Here is a 24,659-nt window from a genome sequence, read left to right on the forward strand (position 1 = left end):
GACCCAAACACAAACCCTCCCTCGAGGAAGCTGAGGGAGATAAAGGAGCCGCCACAGGGTCCAGTGTCAGCTGTGGGGCCAGAGTGTCCTGGACACATTGGCACCATGACCGGGACTCCTCTCCTGCTCCTGCTCCTCCTTACCCTCTGCCCAGGTTCATGGACATTTCAGAGACCAGCTTTGGAAGGGACCTTCTGCCTTCCTTCCTCATTCCTGATGTGTGTGTTTTCATTTCAGGGTCCAGCTCTCAGGCTGTGGTGACCCAGGAGCCCTTCCTGACAGTGTCCCCAGGAGAGACAGTCACTCTCACCTGTGGCCACAACACTGGAGCTGTCACCAATGAGCACTACCCATCCTGGTTCCAGCAGAAGTCTGGACAAGTCCCCACCACATTGGTTTATGACATAGACAAGAAAAACGGGTGGACCCCGGCCCGCTTCTCAGGCTCCATTCTCGGGGGCAAAGGGGCCCTGACCCTGTCGGGGGCCCAGCTGGAGGACGAGGCCGAGTACTACTGCTGGCTGGTGTACAGCGGTGCTCGGCACAGCGACAGGTTCAGACGAAGACCTGGGACATAAACCTCGCCCTGGCCCAGCCTGGTCTAAGAATAGCCTCAGAGTTTGAGAGTCACATGATCTCATGCTTCAGTGCTCCAGACAGTCCCAATGGGACAGAGGGGACAGGAAGGACTCTGTAATGATGTCTACGACCCTGGAGCACTAAAGAGGGGGAAACCACAGGGAATGCCGTGGGAGAAGCGTTGCCAGAGAGACCAGAGCCCAGGTGTTTATGATTCTCAGGGAGCAGAGGGACCTCGATGGGCTGAGCAGGCCGAAGTCAAACATTTTTACCAGAAAGAGACGTCTGAACTGTGAATTTTGTCAGCTGAGAAAGAAGGGATGGAATCACCATTTTGTATGTGACTAACGTGTATTTTTCATCACAGGGGATTTTTAATCAGTGCGATGTTATTAAAGGAAAGCTAGGAAATATAGATATTACACAGCTTTTAAGAAAGCTCACTTCTTATCACTTGTACACTTTTTAGAGTTTAAGTAGATTCAGTCATTTTTGTCAGTTGTTTTCAGAATTTTCATCACAATACACGGTTAGAATTGTATCATTAGTCTACTGATATCATTTTAAATACAATCATAAGCTATTTAATGTTTCTTGAACTGTATATCAATATATACTGGAATGGCCACATAATATTATTTTTTAATTTAAGACCTACTGCAGTTGTATAGCATTTAAAATCTTATAATTCATACAAATTAAGGCTATTTATCACTTTGTGTACATAAATCTTTTCTAATACAATAACTGTGTCAAATTCAACTGCAAGTTTCATTTAGGGGACCCTGTGCCTTGCAGAACCAGGAACACTAATATGAGACTCTCATTAATTAAACCAGGCGCATCCAACATAAAAAAGGGTGAGTGGATCACCCTGTTGTAGTTGAACTTGACTCCATGTGATTCAATTCATTTTATATTTCCAGAACCTGTGCATAAGAATGCACCAGTCACCCTGGCCTGGTGTCTCAGTTGGTGGGAGCCTTGTCCTGTGCACCAAAATGTTGGGGGTGTTATTTCTGGTCACGGCACATACTTAGGTTTTGGGTTTGAGCCCCAAAAGGGACACAATGGGATGGGGACAACTGATCGGTGTTTCTCTCTCACATTGATGTCTCTCTCTCTCTCTCTCTGTCTCTCTCTCTGTCTTTATAGTTTGCTCTCTGTCTCTTCCTCTTCACTCTCTGGGATCAGTGGGCATATCCTTGGGTGAGGATAAGGAAAAAAAACCCTACTGAGCTCTCAGAAATGAACTTTATCTTGGCTAACACAGATTAGAAAAAACAGGCTGTAAGATTTTTTCAGGCGACACAGGAAGAAGGACACTCTGAGGACACACACACACACACACACACACACACACACAGAGGTGGACAACAGTAGGCTTGCAGGTATGAACAGGCCAAACGCAGTTTACTCTTGTATTACTATTTATTATCTGTTGTATTATTCATTTACATTGCCACTGCAAGCCTGCTTTTGCTCACCACTGTACATTTGTATGTCCAGAATAAATTCAAGAACAAATGAGAACACACAGAGTAATGGACAACAAAAGACCTTTTGTCTCTGAGCAAGTTTTATTGAGACATTTGCATGGAGGTGCCTGCAGGGGGCGCTCCTTAGTTGGTCCTGTTCTTGAACAGGAATGAGTGACTCAGTCTGGGAGCACAGGCAGGTCCAGGGTCTCACAGTGGTGAGGTGATGGAACCCCGCTGTCCATGCCCACAGGGTCGGAGTGAGGTAACAAATGAGCACAGGGTCTGCGACTACACATGGTGATGAAGACAGAAGTGTTTCCCAGCTGCTGTGGTGCAGGTGGCTGTAGTGTCATCCCAGGAATCAAAGAGTCTAGGATTGTTTTCCCCGCAGGGCACATGCCTGGGTTGTGGGTTGGGTCCCTGGCCAGGGCAAGTGGGGGAGGCAACCTGCCCATGTTGCCAACTCGCATCGATGTTTCTATTTCTCTGTCACTCCCTTCCTTTCACATTAAAATTAATAAGCATGTCCTCAGGCAGGAATGAAAAAAGGACAAAAGAAGAAAGACAGTCGTGTTGAGCCCACACATGTTACACGTTAAAGTGACAATATTACGTTGCTAATGACACATCCACAGTGATACGTCAACACTGACCCTCGTCATAGACATGGTTCCCTCTGTCCCTGGCAGCCCACACAGGTGAAGGGACCCGGGTCCTGCAGACGCGCACTGACCGGGCCCCGCACACCGCCCCTCCCCTCCTCTGCTCCGCTGCTGCTTCCCGCACCCCCTCCTCTCTCCCTCTCGCTCTGCAGGACTGAACTCCATCTCCACGTTCGTTTCCAGGAAAAAGGACAAGTTCTTGCTGGGGTTTCACTCCCCAGAGCTCTGTCTCTGGGGAGGATGGTGAACCTTGCAGACCAGCTTGAGTTCACGTCCTAAGTGTTTCCTACTCTCATCTCCCAGGTGTGTCGTCCAGTCTCCACCACCCACAGCCAGTCGCTGTAACATGACAATAGAATTACTGTTTTTTTTCTTAAAAAGTTGTGTCCACCGGCCTTGGAGTATTTGCACAGAGAAGCTGTTGATGTGAAGCCATTGGTGTGTTTATTGCTCATCCTGAGACGCACCGAGTCCCTGCACAGCGTCGGTCTCCACGTCACAGACACAGGCAGGGGGGCTGCATAGTCAGAACATGCGGACCTTCCTTCCTCCTCCTGAGAATACGTGTCTCCTGAGCACATGAGAACTAACTCCATCACACACATATTTCTCTCACAATCATTAAATCCCATATATTATTATTTTACAAAATAGAAGTTATCAATCTCTCCTGGTCACCCCCAGTGAGGCGCCAGGGACCACAGGGCACTGTGGGGCTGGGCCGTGGTGTCAGGGTCTAAGAATGTGCAGCCAAGAGGGGAGTCAAATAGGAATTTATAATGGGGTCCAGAACTCAGTGTCCAGGAAATATTAGAAAAATATATATAGGATGTCCTCACCCCCGCAAGTCTGAGCTGGGGGATGGGATGCATGGAGCATTAAGAGTTGTTCTGAATAGCAACAGTTTTGCATATAACCTCTTGAATAGTCGTTTAACACATCTGTAACCTTCACCTAGTCTCATGGATATGTTATACAGCTGTGGCCTAGCTTTGAGCCATGGAGAAGGGAGTGACTTCCACCTAGGGTGTAACTAGGAGGCAACTCCCCCTGGTTACAGAGCCTGCGTAAGAGATTGGAGATGATTGGCTCCACACCACAGAGCCACACCTGCCCGGAGTTACTATGGCTGCCCAGTACAGGTGTAAAAATATGGGAATGATGGCAACTGTGGCCAATTTTGGAAGGATCAGGAATGGTGCAGCAGAGGAAGATTAGCGCTGGGATTTGAACACAGGCACAGCAACCATGTGGGTTCTTTTTGGGACCATGCATCATTTTGGGACCCTGTGTGTTTTTGGAATCATGAGGCTTAGGCAGAGAAGGACCACAGACTGCTATTTCGTTTTCTGAGGTACAGTACCTTGGACTGGGCAGAGGGGAAGGAGGAGTGTGTGTTTGTGGGTATTGTAAAGGACTTTGGGGTCTCAATGAAGACATGAAGTCATTACTCTTAAGCTTGTGTAACTTTCAATAAATAATCCCTTTCCTTTTCAGCTATCTCTGGCATTGAGAGATGTCTCTCCCTGGTGGCAGACAAGGTGAACCTAGTACGGGGTGGGGGACCCCCGAAGCACAAGGGTGGGTCCATTCGGTAATAGTTCACCACCACCCTGGGTCTGTTCTGTAACAAGGGTGGAAAGAAGGGGCTGTGCTCACCCCTGTCCTGTGCTCCCTGAGACCTGAGACCCCAGGGCTGGAGACGCTGGGCCTGCGGGAGGGAAGTGCCCAGATTTCCCGTCCCCACAGGACCTGGGCTCCAGTGAAGGGCAATTGTTACCAGAGCTGATCTGCATCCCATGCCCCCTCTTAGCCTCAAATTCATCCTGGTCCCAGGGAAGAGGCCTTTCACATGCTGGTGTCTTTGGCACCAGTTACAGGCCCTGAAGGGTCTGACAGAGAACCTGCCCCAGGGGAGGGTTTGCATGGAGAGCCCCCTCAGGCGAGGAGAGTATGTCAGAGGGACAGGTGGCCCCTTGACTGCTGAGTAAGAGTGTCCCCGAGGGTGTCCTGGACATGCACTTGTCTCCAAACAAATGCTCCTCTCCCCTCTCTGAGGGTGTCTTGTTCTGGACCCTGCATTTCTCAGGCTTCTCTGTAGCTCCAAAAGTCAGGGGCTGACCTCTGCTGACCCAGCATCCTCAGTGTCAAAGTCTCCCTCAGCAGGACACACCAGTAATGTGTCTCACTGGGCCCTGTTACTACTGGATCTTCCAGAAGTGCCCCGGACCCCTGTTCCACTGGGATGAGTCTGATGCTCAGCATCCCTGGTGAGTCTCTGACCTTGTCAGCAGCTCAGCCCTCGTCCGCACTGTCCCTGGGCTGCAGGCAGTGCACGAGGCTGCTGGTTGCATTTGCTGTGGGACAGCAACCTCAGGGCTGCTCCCATGGTGCTCCCAGTGTGTGGGGACATGAGACACGACCTCCCTGTGCTCTCAGGGCTGGGCTGTCCCTCCCTTAGTCACCACCTCTAGCCAGGCTCTACTACTGAAGAGTCTTCTTTCTCAACCCAGGGCCACAGGGCCTGTGACATAAGGGGCACGGACCCCTTTGTCTCCAACTCTGTGCAACACAGAGGTGGGACCACTGACAGACACCACTGGGTCCAGACCGCCTTGGGTAACAGGAAATCACTTCTCTAGTTAGTGTGTGGTGAGTGACCAATTTCTCTGTCTTTAAAATGCCTCACACAGGGACATGGGGCGACAGCTGTGCCCGCCACGGGGACCAGGGTGACACCAGTTACTCTGTCCAGGGGCTCTGTCTGAGGCTGTGGTTTCCTCCTGTAAGGGGCTCTAAGTTCTTGGCGACAGTTCCCCCATGTGGTTTCCCTGGGAACGACAGGGGCTGACCCAGAACCCATCAACTCCGGATGAAGAGAAGCAACTGACACACAAAAACACGTTCAGAAGCTCCTTCAGCCCGGAGCAGAAGGCAGCACATTCCTGTTTTTCTAACCAGAATTCCCGTACACAAATGTTCTCTTTGCAAAAAACACTGAATGTTTGAAAAGTATTATCCTGATTGTTGTTCCCTCTTCACAATGGAATGATTATCGAGCGTTCAGATGGATTTTACGCAGGCGAGTCTGACACAGAACAGGACACAGGCATTTGGAGTGTGCTGCTGGCTGAGGGGAGACGGACACATAGAGACTCCTAATGGGCCCACCGTGGGGACACAGACCTGACAGCGCCCGCTTGCCGCCCTTGTCCACTTTTAGTCGGACCCCAGCCAGGGCCCCAGGCAGCCTCTTCCCGGCACTATAGGCCACATTGCCATTTACACAGTGTCATGTTCATGAGTCACCCTAGGATGTTCCTGGGTCCTGAGGACTCACCCACTCTGGCAGTTTCTCTGGCAGAGGGACACGCCGGGACTGGCACAGCTGAGGGCTCAGGAGGAGGAAGGTCATCTGTCCTCCACCCAGGGTCAGTGAGTGTCCCTGTGAGCCTGGCTGCAAGGGCCTCCTAGGACATCCTGGTGGTTTGGGACCACATGCTGATAGAGGAAGCTTCTGGAACACCCAGAGAAAACTCTTCAGTGCCTGTGCAGTGGGTGCACCCCTAGAGGGAGGAGAAGGGGCATCTCTCAAATCCTAACCCATACCCTATGACGTTGTCCAGGAGAACAACCCCGAACCTCACAGAAAGAGAAGACATGGTTTGAGTTTTGGGGAGGTGGGTGGTGGAGTGACTGGAGCATCCTGGGGCCCCGGGACCAGACCAGCTCCAGAGCACAGGCTGCCCAGTGCAGCCCCTCTGCCCCTCCTCCCACCCAGATCTGGTTACTCTGCAGGGCCCCCACCTCTCCTGCAGAGGGCTTCATGTTCGGTGCAAAGTAGTAAGAGTGAAGCATTCATATTATCAAACTCACCCCCACTACCTTGCTGGTCATCCCTGGGTGCCCTATGCACCCCCCAAATTGGGGGGGGGGGCAAGACGAGAATGCAGAGCCCTTCCATCCGGGGATGAATGGGAGCTGAGACACCTGCATCCTTGTGACCCCCAGGAGCAGAGTGTGGGCAAGCCCCTCATCTGGTCTCTTCTCATGGCCCCTGAGTGGGGTCTGGGTGGTCAGGGAGGACTGGCAGGGTACTCTCCCCACACATGTGGGACAAGGACTCTGGGAGCCCTGTCCTCACTCTTCCCTGGGTCTGTCCCAGGTTCCCAGCCTGGGGCCCAGATGAGCTGCCCTAAGCCCAGCTGACATCAGGCCCCGTGAGAAGGGAACTGCCTCCTGCACTTGCAGCAAGTGCATCGGGGCAGCTCTGCATCTGGGGGGTTCCTGCAGGTCCTGGCAGAGCCCCAGGGCCCTGCCCTGTGCAGGGAGCCGGGTGTGAGCTGGGATGAGAAGGAGGCCAGGAGAGCAGCTGCCACGTGCCCGGGGGAATACCCTGACCCATCGGTCCATGATGCAAAGGGCCATCCTTTAAATCCTACATTGCCCACAGGTGTAAAGATGCTGGGACCTGGGAGGGCACCGAGGTAGGAAATCCCTTGGGTTCAGGAACCTGACAGAGGCAGGTGTCTCATGGCCACTGGGGAGGATGATGTGGGGCGTGGGGGGCCAGTGAAAGTCAGGAACAGGGGCTGAGGATGGGCTCGCAGCAGCTGGAACAAGCCGCACAGCACTGGGGGTGCAGGGTTCTCTGGGTCTGATTGTTAAGGTCGATGGGTACTCAGAGCCCCACGGCCAGGTGGGGAGAAAGCAAATGTTGCTCCTTGAAACTGGCGGGAAGGGAGTAGCTACACCTCCTGGGTGAAGGTCACAGGCAAGTGAGTGTGGCTGAGTCCCAAGGTGAGCCCTAGGATGGAAACTTTACCCACAATGCCCTGCTCATTCAGTGGTGACTCAGGGAGGTTTGTTTCTAGAAGATAGCCGCAATAGCTACTTTTCGACTTTCTCTGAGGTTTAACTGACCGCAGTGTCACCAGGCTGATGTTGTCCTGGGAGCGAACCCCCTAGGCATTACCAGGCATGTGACCCCACAGCAGCCTGTCCCGTGATGACAGCGGGACCCTGCTACCAACAGACCTGGAGCCCTGGCCTGCACAAGGTCCTTCACAGCAGCACCCTGACACCTTCACTGTGCCCAGGGCTGGGACCATCTCACTCCTCCTGGGAAGGTGAAGCCTGTCCCTGGGGTTGGAACTGGGTCGGTCACCGTGAGTTCCCAGCAGGACTCACACGGGGAAAGCGGGTTTACAAGTGGCAATGGGGACCCTGACACACGGCTGGCAGGCCTGGGTAGCCATCAGAGAACAAAGACAGACAGGTTCCCCAATTGGTGCCACCACGTGGGTCACTCTGCCTTCTATCCTCATCATCCATCAGTTGGGTCTGGTGTGTGGACACTGGAAACTGGCCAGGGAAATGGGCAAGGTGGTTCCAGTCTGAACAATGAGCAGCTCTGACCCCCAACATTTTTAATGTTCCACGAAATCTCAGTTCTGAGGAGAGCAACACCCCCTCCCATCTGTGAGGAATGGTCTGAAATGACATATTCCTGGGAAAGGGAGGAGGCAGCAGAAAGTCCGAAGTATGGCCTCCTTTCCCAGCAGGACTCACACGGGGAAAGCGGGTTTTCAAGTGGCAATGGTGGCCCTGCCCACATCCCCTGGGTGCCTCTGCTTCCTCTGCCCCTCCCTCAGGGAGGACAGTCCCAGAGGACCAGCACCTGGGCCTGGGGCCCCACAATCCATGATGCATCCCCTTCTGGGTTTCTTTCCAAAGTGCTTCCCCCGGTGACCTTGAAGTCACATCTGAGGATCCCTACTCACAAGGTCCTGGTGACAGGTGGTACTGTCACCGTCACTGTCCCCTTCTGGGTCCAGGAAGCTGGGGTCAGAGAACCTGATTCAAAAAATCAGATATCTGCTCTCATTCCAATATACACGGGACCATGGGAATTACTTATTCAATGTATGAAACAATGAAGTTCCCACTTACTAGGTAAAGCATGGTTAAACTTATATGCATAGAAATATACTTATTGTCTGCTGAAAGACAGAAAATACATTGAAAGATTATTTTTGTGCCTTGGAGAAATGCAGAATAATTTCTAACAAGGGAGGAGTCACAGTGTAAAATAAAAGTGCCCTGAACACAGGGCTCACACCGCCGTGGGACAGTCACTGCTCTGGGCCTGGTCCTGCTCCAGGGAAGACGACCTGAGTGAAAGCAGCAGCGCGGTGCTGACCAAGGACCAGCCGAGGTACACGTGGAGCAACTCACCCCGAGGAATCTGAGTAGGACATGAAAGAGTCCTGGAGTGATAGGGATCCCCAATAAGGGGGCACCTGGGACTGCCCCTAAGGAGCAGGTCAGGGAACAGGGCTGTGGGAAGACAGGATCTGTCTGCGATGGGCCTCAGTCAGCATGCCACAGAGTGGTGTGTCTAGGTCTGGGCACCAGGGGGCGCTCAGGGATTGTTCCTGCAGGTCTGGGGTCATCAGAGCTGGGACCTGTGACTTGGCACTGCCTGGTGCCCTCTGCTCAGGTCACAGCTGTTGCCTTGCCATGCCCTGGGTCTCACACAGGCTCACCCCTAACCCCCCTGAAGTCCCCAGACACAGGTACCTGACAGAGGGCCCAGGGAGGGATCAGAAATTGAGGGGTCTCATTTGCATGAGTGGGCCCTCCCTCTCTCAGAGTATGAAGAGGGGAAGGGAGAGATTTTGGGGAAGCTCTGCTTCCACTGTGAGGCCACAGAAGGCAGGACTCAGGGATGGACTCCACCATGGCCTGGTCCCCTCTCCTGCTCAGCCTCCTGGCTCACTACACAGGTGACTGGATAAGGGGACAGGGGAGGCGACATTGGGAGGACACCTGGGGGTCTTCTTCTTGCTCCTGTCTCTGGACCCAAAATCACCATCTCTGTGTGTCTCCCTCCTCCAGGCTCCTGGGTCCAGGCTGTGCTGACTCAGCCACCCTCAGTGTCTGGGAACCTAGGACAGACTGTCACCATCTCCTGCACTGGAAGCAGCACCAACATCGGGCGTGGTTCCCATGTCGGCTGGCACCAACAGGTCCCAGGAAAACCCCCTAAAACCGTCATCCTTAGTACTAGCAGTAGACCCTTGGGGATCCCTGACCGCTTCTCTGGATCCAAGTCTGGCAGCATGGGCACCCTGACCATCACTGGGCTCCAGGCTGAGGACGAGGCCAACTATTACTGCCAGTCCTATGACAGCAGTACCGGAGGTCCCACAATGCTGCGGGGCTGTGGGGAAGTGAGACAAAAACCTGCTGTCCCCTGCAGTGCAGTTCCCCGGGGCAGTCCCCACTCCTCTGAGAAGACAGCTGCTTTCTCGGTTTGGTTGTTCTGAACTCAGATCTGAGACCCACCACAGGGGACTGTGACAGGAACATGTGTCACATCCTTTGAACGCTGCCTCTGAGACCTGTCTGTGGCAGCAACACATTGTGCAGTTTTCTCAAACGAGGGGAAGGTCCTGTGTGTCGTGGGAGGCTGTCCTGGGAACAAAGTCCATGATGGGTCAGCAAGAACCAGGGACAGGGAACTCGTCTGTGTCCACGTCAGTGCACATCAGGAAGGCCCAGAGTGTGGACTGTCACCAGTATGTCCCTTCTCAGCCTTTCCCCTGCCCATCACTCATGACAGGTCCACCCTGTGTGGTTCACGATCCATTCCCAGAATCAGCTCTGGCAGCTCAGGGTCCCTGACCCTCACTGGCCTGAGAGCTAAGCACAAGGGTGCCTCTCACCGCCACCCTGTGCCAGTATCCTCTGTGCTCACACAGAGCTGCAGGCCTCTGGGACCTGAGGCCAGGAGAAGCTCGTTCTCATCTGCAGGGAGGGGACGTCCCAGCATGTGCCACTCAGGACACCTGTGGCTTCTGCTTCTGTTGCTGCCACAGAAGGCAGGTTCTTCCAGGGCAGCCCCTGGGGAATGGGTGTGCCTCTCCCACCCACTGTCCTCACAGCACCTCACACAGCCCCTTCCTGGACAACAGGTGTCAGACAAAACAGGAAGTCAGCTCCCCATCAGCTGGGGACACAGAGTGGCTCTGCTCTGAAGCCCAGGTGCTGGAATGGGGGCACCATCTCTGGTCACTTCAGACACAAACTCTGGCTGGGCATCCTGTGTCTCTGTCAGTGACCACTGACTCCTTTCCTGGGTGTTCCAGAGCTGCCACCCTCTGGTTGGCCCTCACTGTGAACCCCTGTCCCTGTAGCTCCCAGGGAGAGGCCTGTGTCCTGGCTGAACCAGCCCCTCAGCACCTCGGGCTGTGGCCGGCATTTGGTGCTGGAGCATGACCGAATGTGAAAAGTAACCAGTGCTATGATCCAACCATGAATTTTGTCTTGTTTACCTACATTGTTAGTACTTATCGTGTGATGCTGAATGACAACGCAGGTGAAGTCACAGTGGCCAGTTCCCCATCTTTGTGGGAATGTCGTCCTCCCGCCTCAGTAGCTGAGAGCTGAGTGTGGGGCTCAGTCGGGTGTGTGAGGAGGGAGTGTGAGTTCCCGCACTGCAAAACGTGCCTGCTGTTCACACTGTGTGTGTTTTTACTATAAGTTACTTTTATACTTTGTTCAAAGGCTTCTTCTGAAGTTATTGAAGTGTTTTGATCTTATCCTTTGGTCTAGTAATATGATGTGCTCTGTGAGAGGGTCGATCAACTGAAGTGTAAGTTGGACATTGGAGGGAATCAAATGTGATGCTGGTGCGTCCACTTACTGGCCTGCTGTTGGATCTGCGTTAATACTGACGTGAGAACATTTGGATCATGTGTCACGTTGTCGTCTGTAATTGACCCTTTTCTGCATTTGTTCTGTCCAGTGCAGGTGTCACTGTTACACCTGCTCTCTGTGGGAATCAGGAAAGCTTCCACTTTTTCAAGGTTTGGAAAAATATGTATGTAGCAGACACTTTTGAAAGATTCCGTTGTAAATTTTTTGTGTTGGTGGCAAAAGTCACTTTATTTTACACTTTTTGTGTGGAATACTTCCTTATAATATGTTGTGTATTTTCTAGAGAAAGTATCCTTTTTACTCATCTTTGAAATCCCTTTATGTTCATAGGAAAATGTATATTGTATCTCTTTCGATATAGTTAGTCATTTTCATTTTATCCTCATTTCATTTAAACTTTCTGCATTATCAGTTTCTTCTCCAGAGCCCGTGGTTGCTCTGATCTGCCGTGTGGACGTGAACCCGATGTGCCACCTGGAGCTGCTGGTGGTGGCGTCTCCTTCGTCTGCATTTGCGTTTATTACGATGGGGAGACGCTGTTCCTTATGTGTCTTTTCATTTTCTTTGTACCTGGGAGAACTCTATTTCTCATGCTTGATTCTTTTTGTCTTTATCATTTGGTAAATAGTCTGCCAATATTTTAACAAATAAATATCAAGAGATTTAAAAAATCCACAAACTAGTGGAATCTCACTATAGCCCAAATCTGAGAGCATTTTCACTCTCATGTGAACCTGAAGGTCAATGGCACGTGGACGACCCCCTGTCATGAAATCTTAAGGCTCAGGGACTCCACTGGGGCCCCAAGGAGGACTCCTGACCCTTCCAGAGTTGCCATAGTGACAGCATCAGGGTCAGACTGGACAACACCACTCTAGGACATGAACTATAATACTGACATTGACCCTCAGAGATGCAAACTGAGACAGAAAATACGAAAAACCCATCTCTGTGTGGACAGAAATGTAAAGACTGTGTCCTCCATCAGTGCCCAGAGCCCCATAAGCTGCAGAGACTGCAGCGGGTACCGTGAGGTGCAGCCTCTAGTCTGGTGCTCGCCCCCATGAAGGGGCTGAGGGAATTCCAAAAAGAGTGGGTCTTTGGGAGACGGAACCTGATATCTTGGATCCTTGTGGAATGACCTTGCTGTCACCACCTCCCCTGACCCTGCGTGTCCTTTTCCTGCCTCTGGGATGCAGCTTGCAGCAGGGCCCCATCTGCCAAGTGCTGAATCCTCTACTCTGAAGGCTCTGCCCTAGAAGCTGGTGGATCCTTCCTCCTGAGCTAATCCTCTTCAATGAGAAAGGCCCATCTTGACATCTGCCTGGGGCCTGAGTATTATGTACAAAATGCTCACTGCACTGCAGCCCCTGCATCACTGAAGCAGCAGAACCACCTCCTCCAGGGCCAACACCCTGATGAAATCTGCACACGGTACCAGTCCGGGATAAATGGCCTCCGAGACCGCAGACTCTGAGTCCTTGGGCACCTCCACCACAGGACCGTTCTCCCTGAAGTGACCAAACTGCTTTGGATTCTCCTAGGAGGAGACAGTGTTTTGTTCAAAAAGCAGCAAGAGAATTCATGATCTTTTTAAGCAGGGAGCACCTGCCTGACATAAGGGGAAAGATCTCTCCGGGTGCCTGGAGCAGGGAGGGCCTTAGGGAAGAGGGTCTCCTGGTCCTAAGTAACCATTCACTGAGAGGCCTGAGGGTCTGGGAGTGTGGGGACTGGGCAGCGCTGACACAGTAAAGCAGAGCTGCCCCCGGGGCACGGGAGGAAGGGGGACCCCCTGCATCCCACTGCGCAGACACTCGGCCCATCTGCACACGCAGCACAGCCTCATATCTGCCTGTTACTAAACTGACACAGGGAGTAAGAAAATACAGGAAACTTTTGTTTGAAATGTAAACAACTTTTAGGACACCTTAGACAAAATTTTGACAAGAAACATGTGACACAGATGAAGAGAATACTGCAAACTTAAGAATATTGAGTCAATTTCTAAAACCAAGAGGCATTTTACCTTCTTCACTGGGACTTGTGAAGCCCACCAAGGCCGTTATCTTTTACCAGTTTCAACTAAATTAAATCAGATCTTCTTAAAAACTGTCTATGCATCCCATGAACTAAAATGTTTGCTGCGTTGCTGTCCTTTGAACATGCCAGGAAGAAATTTGTCTGGAAAGAGCAGACCACCATCCTCTGTACTCCAGGGGAACAGGAACTGTGGAGTTGGAACTGAGGACTGAAGTGACACTCATTTCCTCATAAGGAAAGAACCCTCTTTTCAATATTAGTGAAGATTATGTTTTTATCATGAATCATTTTATTGTAAATGCAATAACATGTGTTGTTTTCAGCAATATTTCTCAAGTATAAAATTTGGGGAAGGACCCTTCCTCCTAGATGTTGGCAGTTAAATTGTGCACTGAAGGAAGTGTGCGAAGATCCTGATACCCAGTACTCCACCATGTGGCATTATTTACAAATGCTTTCTGAGCAGAGATGAGGCCATATTACCATAGGGTGGCCCTTTGAACTCACCTAACCGGTGTCCATATAAGTAAATGGCCAGGTGAATTCAGGGAGTCACAGAACAGTCATCCTGCGAAGGTGGAGGCAGAGACTGGAGTTGTGCGTGGCAGGACGAGGAGCGCCAGACATTTCAGGAAAACCTCTGTTACCCTGGAGGGGCAAGGAGGGACCCCCTGCAGGTGTCAGAGGGTCAGGGCCCACCATGCACCGTGTGCACGTGCAGCCTGCAGAGCTGCGGGAGGATTGGATGCTGCTGCTGGCGCGGCCTGCAGCTCTGGAGCAGCTCCGGAGGCGGACGTTCCTCTGGTTCTGGAGCGGCCCCTACATCTGCACTGGCTTCTGCCCCTGCACCTGGCACCTCAGGATGTGCAGGTGCTGAAGCTGGAGCTGGCTCTGCCTCCTGGCTGGGGCTGGAGCTGCAAGACGAGAAATGATCACCCATGTGCCTGCCTTTCCATGTGCCCCCAAACACCAACCACAGCCTGAGCTTCCAGAGAAGCGTCAGCCCAGGACCCAGCACAGCACGTCTTCCCTGCCTGCAGTCCTCCAGGTGGGTGGTCTGAGGCCAGACTTCCCTCCTGATCCAGCACCAGGTCCGGGTTTCCTTTCTGTGTGAGCAGACCCGGCCCCGCCCCACAGGCCCCCAGGCACCGCACTTCCCAGGGACCTCACTGTCGGTCTCTACCTCCGAAAGTGCCAGGTTCTCGAGCCGAGTCCAGGGGAGATGAGCCCAGGGATCCAGGTTGGGGCCGAAGATTCTGGACCACATGGAGACTGTGGGAGGGACCGTGGGAAACAGTGCTTGCAACATTTGGGTTGAGGGTGTTCACCAGCCATCCGGGAATTTTTTATGGAAAACAAGCGCCCCCCAATGGCCACACTTACCCTGTGCCCCTGCAGGCCTTATTGGTGTTGTGGCCCAGCTGCATGTCACTAGGGCAGGTGGAGAGGTGGCCCATCGATCATCTCCTTCCCCATATCCTGAGGTCACCTCTGCAATGACCGTGACCAGGGGCTGATCCGGAGGCCTTGGAGGCCTCCCTCACCATCCATGGGGTTCTTCCTACCGAATTAACTCTCTTCTCCCACATCAGCTAAGCCCTGTGTCTCCCCATAACTGTACCCCTGGGACAGGAGGTTCACCACCCCAGCTCAGGATAAACTGGGGTCAGAGGGCGCCCCACACTCCACATCCTGCCTTGAACTGGGGTGTGAAAGTGACCACCAGGCCAGGCTCTGGTCCCCCTCAGGCTGCATTTGTGGAGGGTGCGTGTGGGACCAGCCCACGAGAACTCCTCACCTCCACACACATGACACAGAGGGGACAGAGGGCTGCCCTGGTGGAATCTGAGTGCTGGTCTAGGCACAACTGGAACCCCTGAGCCTCTCTGGGTCATCTTTGGGTCCCTCGGGAAAGGATCAGAGGCGTCTTGGCTGACAACAGTTGCAAAGTGTGAGGTCTCTGTCATTGCGTGATTTCCTGAGGCAAGTGCCTCCCTCCCTGGGGACAAAACAAGTGAACGTGTTGTCTCTGGAGCATCTGCCACCAAGTGAGCTGAGGGGGAGCTTCTCTAGAATGTGGCTGCCCGGTCACCAGGGTGCCAAGTTCTGGGTTGTTCCATCACCAGGAAGTGAGATCACTGCTTCAGGTCCCCACCTGTGCTTGCTCCTAGAATAAAAGTTCCCAAGGGTCCCTCTGGGCTGCTCACTGCTCACCAGCACCCTGTGCCACATCCAACTCCACGACCACTGTCCACATACTGACACAGTGTCACACCCACCCCCAGCCCTGGGGGGGCCTGGGTGCAGCCTAGGACTCAGCTTTGAGGACACAGACCTGGCGTCAGGCTCCTCCTTCTCACCAGTGAGGGGACCCTAATCCAGTTATATCTTCTGGAGATGTCTTAGTCTCCCAGTCTGTGATTGAGAGCTTTCCGGCATCTACTTCCTACTGTGTCCTCAGGTGTGTGGGGCTCTAAACACTTCAGGTCCCTGTCACCTTCGGGGACGATCCTCAGGACTGAGGCACAGACTGGGCAGTGGGAGGGACACATGGAGGCGGGCGGAGCACAGAACTCAATGCAAATAGACCGGGTCTGCTCTGGATCAAGGGGAACTCAGTGCTCCTCCTACCTGCGTCCCAGCCACCTGAGAAGGTTGAAGAGACCTGAAATTCCAACATCATCCCTTGAGCGGGCAACCTTCCAGGCTCCAGTGTGGACAGACTCAGGGCCAAGTGCCTCCTGGGGCCTGTGTGCTGGGAGCCCCTGGGTGACTCCCAGTGTTTCCGCCTCCTGTTCCCTCACCCTGTGTGATCCCCTCTGCTTTGGGGCTGGATGGACTTTCTGACTGTTTTCTAACCACAGAGTAGGGCAAAGAGATGAGGGGCCATTCAGCGTGGTTATGAGAAGCCTGACTTCCACAGGTCCACTCTGTCCTGGGCTCCTTCCCTGTCTCCCTCTGTCTCTGTCTCTCCTTATACACGTCCCCCTCTGCGTACTCTGTCTCTCTTTATCTCATTGCTGTGTTAGGATCGGCAACCAGATGCTGATCAAGGAAGGGAGCCAATGGCATCAGACATTGCTGAACCTAATGGGCTGTGGAGGGGAATCAGACACTGAGCCTGCTGTGTTAGAAAGCTACAGCTCCACTCCTTTCCCAGGTGACTTCTGAATTCACAGAGTGGGCAGGAAGGATTGCTGCTGGAAGGATTGCTGCATTACCCAGGGAGGATAAACACCTGAAGAAATTCCTCTGGTGGGCACATGCCCAGTAGAGGCCAAGATAGCATGGGGTGGGGTTTGCTTCTACTTTGCAGTAGGCACAGTAGGAACTAAAACAGAGGAATGTCCAGCCTGGGGAAAAGATTGGATTGGATGTGAGACACAGATCCCCGTGAGATGCAGGACATGGATTAGTTAAGGGGAGGATCTGAGCCAGGTCAGGTAAGCTTGGGAAGTGGATTGGTTAGTTTGGAAAGGTGCCTGGTCCTTCCCAAGCCCATGATAATGTACTGTATTTGCCATGTATAATGCGCACGTTTGTTGCCCAAATTTTTGAGGAAAAAAGAAGGATGGTCATTCTACACAGGTATGATGGTAACATACCATAGGTAAGATATTGGGTATAATAACATTGTCAGTAATGCCCACAGAAACATGGGTGCACTTTACATGGAAAACACGTTAATCCCTGTTTAATAAAGACTGTCTCTCCCTCTCTCTGACTCTCTCTCCCAGTAGCATGTTCTCACTCCTTTTCATAGCAGCCATGTGGCCCCAGCAGCACTTGCTTGTTCAGTATCGGCTTCATAGCGCCGGGCAGACGGACCCGCATTCGGTTTGAGATGACTGAGAGGCGGGAATCATGGGACACGGATTTTAAGAGACAATCATGAAATTACCTTGACAACAATTGTGGTCACCGTTTAAACGAGTGAAAAGGGAGCGAACCTCAGAAATGAAACATACATTATAAATTCAAATGGAAGAAAATTTACCGAAATACAAATGACACTTGGTGACTAAAACCCCACTAGTTGGGCTGAAGAACAGACTAACAGTTACATTGAATTCCAGGAACTGGGAGAAAAAGAACCAATAAGTATTCACAGAGATGGAAGACCATGAGCCTGGTGATACCTGGACAATAAAGTGGGATGTTCAAAGTTTACAACAGATTTGAAAGAAATACAACATTTGCTCTACATAATTCACGCCATAGGTATTATTTTTGAGGCTGTCACCAGGGGGCGCTGTAGGTCCACTTGAGGTGAACAAGGCCTGCAGTCAATTCAGATTTAATGACCATGAATATAACAAGCTAACGGTCTTGAGGTATATTTTACAGCAGGTGCTTCCTCCCAGGGGACCAACTCAGAGCCCACAGGCAGGCCAGCTGTTGACTTCTGACAGTACAGTGGGCCCTGGGTGGGGACACACGAAATTGAGGGTGGGGAAATAAAGAGCTGAGATTTGCATCAAGCATGACCCAAACACAAACCCTCCCTCCAGGGAGCTGAGGGAGATAAAGGAGCCGCCAGAGTGTCCAGTGTCAGCTGTGGGGCCAGAGTATCCTGGACACATTGGCACCATGACCAGGACTCCTCTCCTGCTCCTGCTCCTCCTCACCCTCTGCCCAGGTTCATGGACATTTCAGAGACCAGCTTTGGAAGGGACCTTGTGCCTTCCTTCCTCATTCCTGATGTGTCTGTTTTCCTTTCAGGGTCCAGCGCTCAGGCTGTGGTGACCCAGGAGCCGTCACTGTCCGTGTCTCTAGGAGGGACAGTCACGCTGACCTGTGGCCTTAGCTCTGGTCAGTCTCTAATAGTAACGACCCTAACTGGTGCCAGCAGACCCCAGGCCAGCCTCCCCGAATGCTCATCTATGACACAAGCCACCACCCCCTGGGGTCCCTGAGTGCTTCTCTGGATCCATCTCTAGGAACAAAGCTTCCCTCAGCATCTCGGGGACCAACCCTGAGGACGAGGCCGACTATTACTGTGCTACAGAGCATGGCAGTGGGAGCAGCTACAGTGACTCACAGTGGCTCCGATGACGAGGAAGTAAGACAGAAACCCCTGGGCCCAGAGGTTACGCTCTGAGCCTCACGGGAGCTTCTGTGGGGGCCTCTGCAAGGTGGGCTCCTCTGCAGTCAGAAACGTCCATGGAAGGGGGCGGAGCAGCACAGTTGAGAGTGAGAGCAGCAGGAAGTGAGACAGAAACCTCCTCTCTCCTCCCCAGTCCCAGTGCAGCCAACCCGGCGGGTGGCTCTGACCGGCTCTAGCTCAGCGTTGTCTGTGCGGTGTGATCTTCCTTCTGCGCCTGAGTTTCCTTGGACCAGTAGTTCTGACAATGTCACATCTTTTCCTTCAGTGCAACCTTTAGAACGGGTCTTGACCATATGTTCTCGCTGTGTTAACTGTTTTACAGACAGAAATTCCTTGCTGAGAGAACAGTTTCCCATCGGAGACATTTGAGGAGGTCAAGTTACATTGATCCCGGCCAAGGCCAGCTCAGGCTGGAGGGGTGACTGAGACAGGATTCCAGTCTGAGTGCTCAAGTCTGAATCGGGAGATGCAAACCGACACGTCGGCATAAACCGTACCCTGTTGTATATACTAGCAGTGAACTTTCAGAATGTAAAAAAGAACAGCAGTACTGTTATCGTACGCTGCAGTCATTTGAAGCGAGGTCCCAGCTGGCCACTGTGAGTCATGGGCCATGTGGATGCTTCACAGAGCACAGGTGGGCAGGCTGGGACCCAGATATGCTCCCAGGACTCCAACGGGCTCTACAGGAGGCCTGGGCACCTTGTCCAGCATCAGGGTGTGGGCTGAGGACTGTGGGTCTGCAGGGTCCTTGACAGTGTGTTCCACAGCCCCCACCTCCTCCCCACTGACCCAGGTACCACAGAGAGTCAGAGAACTCAGGGAGTCTCTTCCCCATTGGCAAAGATGGCAGCAAGGGAGACACACTGAGCCACCAATAGCTGGTAAGAAGAATGGACATGATCCAACCTACGGAATACCAGCAAGACAATAGGATAGGAGAGAAGAGCCCTCCCCTTCCTACTCCTGTAAGATCTTCCAGCTTGAGCAGGAAGGGGACATGGGCTTGGACTCAGGAATCCACCCATCTCCCAGGTCCCAAGACACCTAAACAAATCTTGGTCTTTTGCACCAACTCCTGCCTCACCAATTTGGCTTTCCTTGGAGCAGGCACCAGAACCGGCTTGTTCGGTGCCAGGACTATTTGACATACATATGAAATACTTAAGGGTCCATCCGAAAGAAAGGATACTCTGATACAGTGAAACATGCAAAACATGGCAAGAAATTTAAACTTAAGGAAATATCCTAGTTCGTTTTTCCAAATTCTCAGTGTGCCCGAGACAACAGTTTCTCCCAAATGGAAGGACATGCGGTTAGTTAGCTGCAAGGTCTTCCAGCACATGTGCTGCGGAGGGGGCTGTGGGTGTGAGGCTGGTTCCCGGGCCTAGATCAGGGCTCAGGTCGTCTCCCCCACGTCCTGGATCCTCTCCTCCTCACTGATCACACCCGACACAGGTAAAGCTCAGGCTCCCTCGGGCTTCCCGCCCCAGCTCTGCCCCTCCCTGCCGTGTGGTCCCTGCCCTGTGCACACAGGTCCTGCATCTCTCCCTGCTCACCCAGCCTCCTTCAGGCCTGGGACCAGGACAGACAGTCAAGAGCTACTGTCCTGGCAGAGGCAGCAGCTGGGATAGAACTGGGTGATTTTGACACATAAAGTTCCTGAAATCTCATCGACACTCTGAGCCCATTGGAACCATCACAACCTCTGGGGGTGTTGGTTGTCAAGGGAATTAATCTGGGGACAAAGAAGCAGGGGCCCCACATCTCACTCCCTCTTTATTTGTGTCTTCCAGTTCCTGCCTGCAGGCTGTGCTGGCTCATGCAGCCACCACGTGGGGCCGGGTCTCAGGAACACGGTCATGTGTTGCCGAAGCAGCAGCACCACAGATGTGGACAGTGTGGCTCAGGGACAGCAGCAGCCCTGGAGTGGGCGACCTGGGACATGTGTCTCAGAGCCTTTTCGATGGAAAGTCTGGCTTCAGGTTTGGCAAGGAACACTTCCCACACGAGTTTTACATCCAGTCCCGAGAACAGGCTGATGTGTAGGACCAGGTAGAAAATGTTTTCGTCAGTGTGTTCCAGTTGAGAATTGAAGATACGACCCCCCCTTTCTCTGTGGTCCCACCATCTGTGCTCACTTCCCTTCATCTGACTCACGTCAGAAGTGACTCGGTTGTTCAATCTCTGAGCGCCCTCCGAGGATCTGAAGACTTTCCCAGTGTCTCTGGTGTTGAGGAGAAGGGAATCCTTTCTGGTTTCACATTCCCAGTCTGTTCACTCTGCCAGGCAGATACTTTACCCGGGGACACAGGCCCCTTCTGGGCAAGCAGTGGAGGGGTCAGTGGGAGGCTGATGCCAATGTCCTCAGCTCAGGAGTGAGGAACCTACCAGAATCTGACACAAGACCACCCTGGAGTCGTGGGCCCTCGTGCTGGCTGCTGACACATCTGCCATGACACGTGTGACTGTGGAAGTGTCAAATCTGTAACAGAAGCAAGAAAAATGAAAAGATTCGGAGCTGAGGAGTCCATTGAAGTTTAAAGTGAGGAAAACTACCATCTGTAGATAGGAGTCTAGAGACCAAATTGATAGTTCCCTTCAAAATAATTTAAAATTTCTAGTCTACAATTAATAAAATTGGTGTATAATTTAAAAAGTAGTTCATAACATATGTTATTCTGGTCCCAATACTAAAAAAATTATCTGACAATGTCTGTAGGAAAATAAACACAATATTCAGCAATCAATAAAAAAGAATTTTTAACATGTTGTGATATACCTGCTTACACACAAACACAGTAAACCGTCAGCACTGAGCAGGAAGGTTATACAAACACTTTTCCTTTACATGTTATTACTGATTTAAATGCACGTCCCCTTGAGAGGGTGCTCGGGTGGGTGTCAGCAGAGGGGACAATACAAGTTCCTCACTGTTCCTGGGATCCATGTGTCACAAACTCCACTGACTGACCGCAGGCAGGGTCACTGGGCCTTCTCAGGGCTGGGTTCCTCCTCAGATGTGCCCCGAGGTCCCTTCCAGGGCCCTGTGGGTGGTCTGGACTGTCCCCGCTAACTGGCCACCCCCTGGTTGGAACGTCAACTCCGTTTGCCCTGGAAGGAGCCGCTGAGTCGGGCTGCACTGTGTCCAGGCACCAACAGCTCCCACACAGGAGCCCCAAAGAGTCACACTGATGTCCTGAACCCTCAGGGTCCCTAACTGTTCCTTTGTGTCCAGAGCTTGTTGCTCATTCTCCTGACACCTCTGGGCTCCTGTAGGCAGATGGAACAGGAGGGAAGGAGGGTGAGGATGGATGTTGAGACTTGCAGGGATCCCGGGCTGAGCCAGGGCACCAGCCCAAGAGGAGGAGGAGAAGGAGATGCAAGCCTTCCATCAGAGCCCCAGCCAGGCCCACAGACCCACCTCACCCCTGGGCCTGACACCAGACTCGGGGGCCTTCCCTACACTCAGTTGTCCCTCAGGACCCAGAGTTCAGAGGCCCTTCCGTGATCCGTGGCCTTTGGTGCAGTCCCACCTTCACACTGGACTGTCCTGATGACACCCCAGCCTGGTCATGGCCCCACAGGCTGAGGCTCAGGTGGAGAATATTCGTGAGCATCGGGAGGCTGAACACGGGGCCGTCGAAGGCACTTTTGCCCATAGACCCAGGGGCTTCGGGAGGGACTGCTTGGGTCTGGGACGAGGACCTAAGTCACACTGCCTGATCTCCACCACAGAGACGGTCAAGTCTTGGTCAGACAGCAAATAGGATTGGGGCTGGCATTGCTCTGGGCTTGATACTGGCCTAAGAGTTTGTGTGAGAGACAGCACCTCAGTCCTGACCACTGACCAGTCCCAAGGGAGCTGGGAACAGACACTACCAGACAATGCTGAGTAGAGCATTAAATGCCCTGAGGTGACGGGGAGGCCACAAGAGGGGACCCCTGGCCTGGCCTACAAGGGTTCAGTGGACAGAGAGCCCTGGGATGCAGAGGTTGTCTCTGATGGGTTCTGGGTACCATGTCACATAGTGCTGTGCCTGACCTGGACACTAGAGGGCGCTTGGGTGCTGTTTCAAGGGACCAGGGTGTTTTGAGCTGTTACCCACCTGCTGGCACTGCCTAGTGCCCTCTGTCCTGGGCTAACAGCTGTGACTTTCCCAACCCCTGGGTCTCACACAGCCCCACCCTGCAAACACCCATGGCCTCCTCAGGCAGAGGCACCGGGTTTGGGCCCAGGGAGGAATAATATAGCAGAGTGTTGGGCATTTCATTTGCATAAGTGGGCCCTCCCTCTCTCAGAGTATGAAGAGGGGAAGGGAGAGGTTTGGGGGAAGCTCTGCTTCAGCTGTGGGGCCACAGAAGGCAGGACTCAGGGATGGTTGCTGCAATGGCCTGGTCCCCTCTCCTGCTCACCCTCCTGGCTCACTGCACAGGTGACTGGATAAGGGGACAGGGGAAGGACACTGGGAAGATGGGTTCCTCCTCCTGTCTCTAGACTCCTGATCACCATCTCTGTGTGTCTCTCTCTTCCAGGGTCCTGGGCCCAGGCTGTGCTGACTCAGCCTCCCTCAGTGTCAGGGAACCCAGGACAGAGGGTCACCATCTCCTGCACTGGAAGCAGCTCCAACATTGGGGGTAGAAGTGTACACTGGTACCAACAGGTTCCAGGAAAACCCCCTCGAAGTGTCATCTATAATACTAACAATCGACCCTCAGGGGTCCCTGATCGATTCTCTGGCTCCAAGTCTGGGACCTCGGGCTCCCTGACCATCACTGGGCTGCAGGCTGAGGACGAGGCCAATTACTTCTGCTCAGCATGGGACAATAGTCTCAGTGCTCTCACAGTGCTGCAGGGCTGCGGGGAAGTGAGACAGGAACCCCTGTGTCATCTGGGAGCTGGGTGAACCCTGCAGCTCCTGCTGCTCAGGCTCGGCCTGTGCCCTGTGATTTCTGCTCATTCTCTGGCCGCTGTCCTGGGCCCAGGTTCTCCCAGGGACCTTGTCTGGGAGGGGAGGATTCTCTTCTCCCTCTATCTCTAATGTCACTCACAGCAGCACTTTCCCTGACCAAGGGACCAAGTAAAACTGAAAGTCCATCTCCCCTCCAGCTGGGGACAGTTGACTTTCAGACTCATTTGTATTAATATTTTCTTGTGATGTTCACATAAAGGAAACATTGTGTTGGGCCCAGAGCCTATCGTGGGGCCTGAGCACCGTGTGTGCTGTGCATGAAGGATGAGTCAGCGCTGCTGGCGTCTCGTGTTGTAATGTCCTTCAGTGTAATCCCTGCTGACTGCTTTGCTTTCTCTTCTGACTTTTAGTACAAAATATAGTCTGAGAAAAGTATAAAGTAGAATAGTTTGTTGGTGGGAGATGATGCGGGTGGTCCATGTGCATAAAGGGAATGAAAAGGGACCAAGCCCAGTTGTGGAATGAATGGTCTGGGGACGTCGTGGACAGCATGGGTACTGGGGCGGAGATGCAGTGGCTGTGCGTGTGTGAGCACAGGTAAAGGAGCAGACCCCCAACATTCTCAGAACTAGAGATAATAATAATTGTAACTATGTTTGAGGACACATGTCAGCTAGACTGACTCTGGTGTTGATTTTGCAATGTATTCATATAGAACAACAATGTTGTACCTTTGAAACTAATATAGCATTGTATGTCATTTATAACTCAATAAAAAGTTACAGTAAATAAAATGAAATGGTGAAAATAAATCCAAATTTCTGTCCACGGAAACACCTGCCCGTGAAAGTTTAAAGTGTGTTTATGAACAGTCTCCCCAACGTGAAAGTGTACGGGTGTGCATTACAGCTGCGTGTGGACTCTCCCAAGCTGGGAGCAGCGGTGATGTTCCCCAAGAACTGGCTCATTTTTAGGAGGGGATGCAATTCACAGTGTGGTGCTCATGATGTCCCGTTTTGGAAAACACAGCTGTAGGGAGAGCAGGAACACCTGTGGTACACATGGCTTTAGAAGGAGAAGCCGTCACTGTGTGAACCCAGGGTATTTCTTGAGGAGTGATAAAATTATTCTATGTGACAATGTAATTACACTT

At 52.5% G+C, this 24,659-nt stretch overlaps 2 gene segments (V, D, J or C); both read left to right on the plus strand.

Moving 5' to 3' along the window:
* The first annotated feature begins 69 nt into the window (after nucleotides 1-69).
* On the plus strand, nucleotides 70-661 carry LOC114509462. The segment is given in 2 exon segments: nucleotides 70-154; nucleotides 238-661. Coding segments are annotated over 2 exon segments (390 nt in total).
* An 8,768-nt stretch (nucleotides 662-9,429) lies between these two features.
* LOC114509464 lies at nucleotides 9,430-23,500 on the plus strand. The segment is given in 3 exon segments: nucleotides 9,430-9,510; nucleotides 9,623-9,912; nucleotides 23,417-23,500. Coding segments are annotated over 3 exon segments (432 nt in total).
* The last annotated feature ends 1,159 nt before the right edge of the window (nucleotides 23,501-24,659 follow it).

Source organism: Phyllostomus discolor, chromosome 13, assembly GCF_004126475.2.
Source record: "Phyllostomus discolor isolate MPI-MPIP mPhyDis1 chromosome 13, mPhyDis1.pri.v3, whole genome shotgun sequence".
In the NCBI taxonomy this organism is placed as follows: domain Eukaryota; kingdom Metazoa; phylum Chordata; class Mammalia; order Chiroptera; family Phyllostomidae; genus Phyllostomus; species Phyllostomus discolor.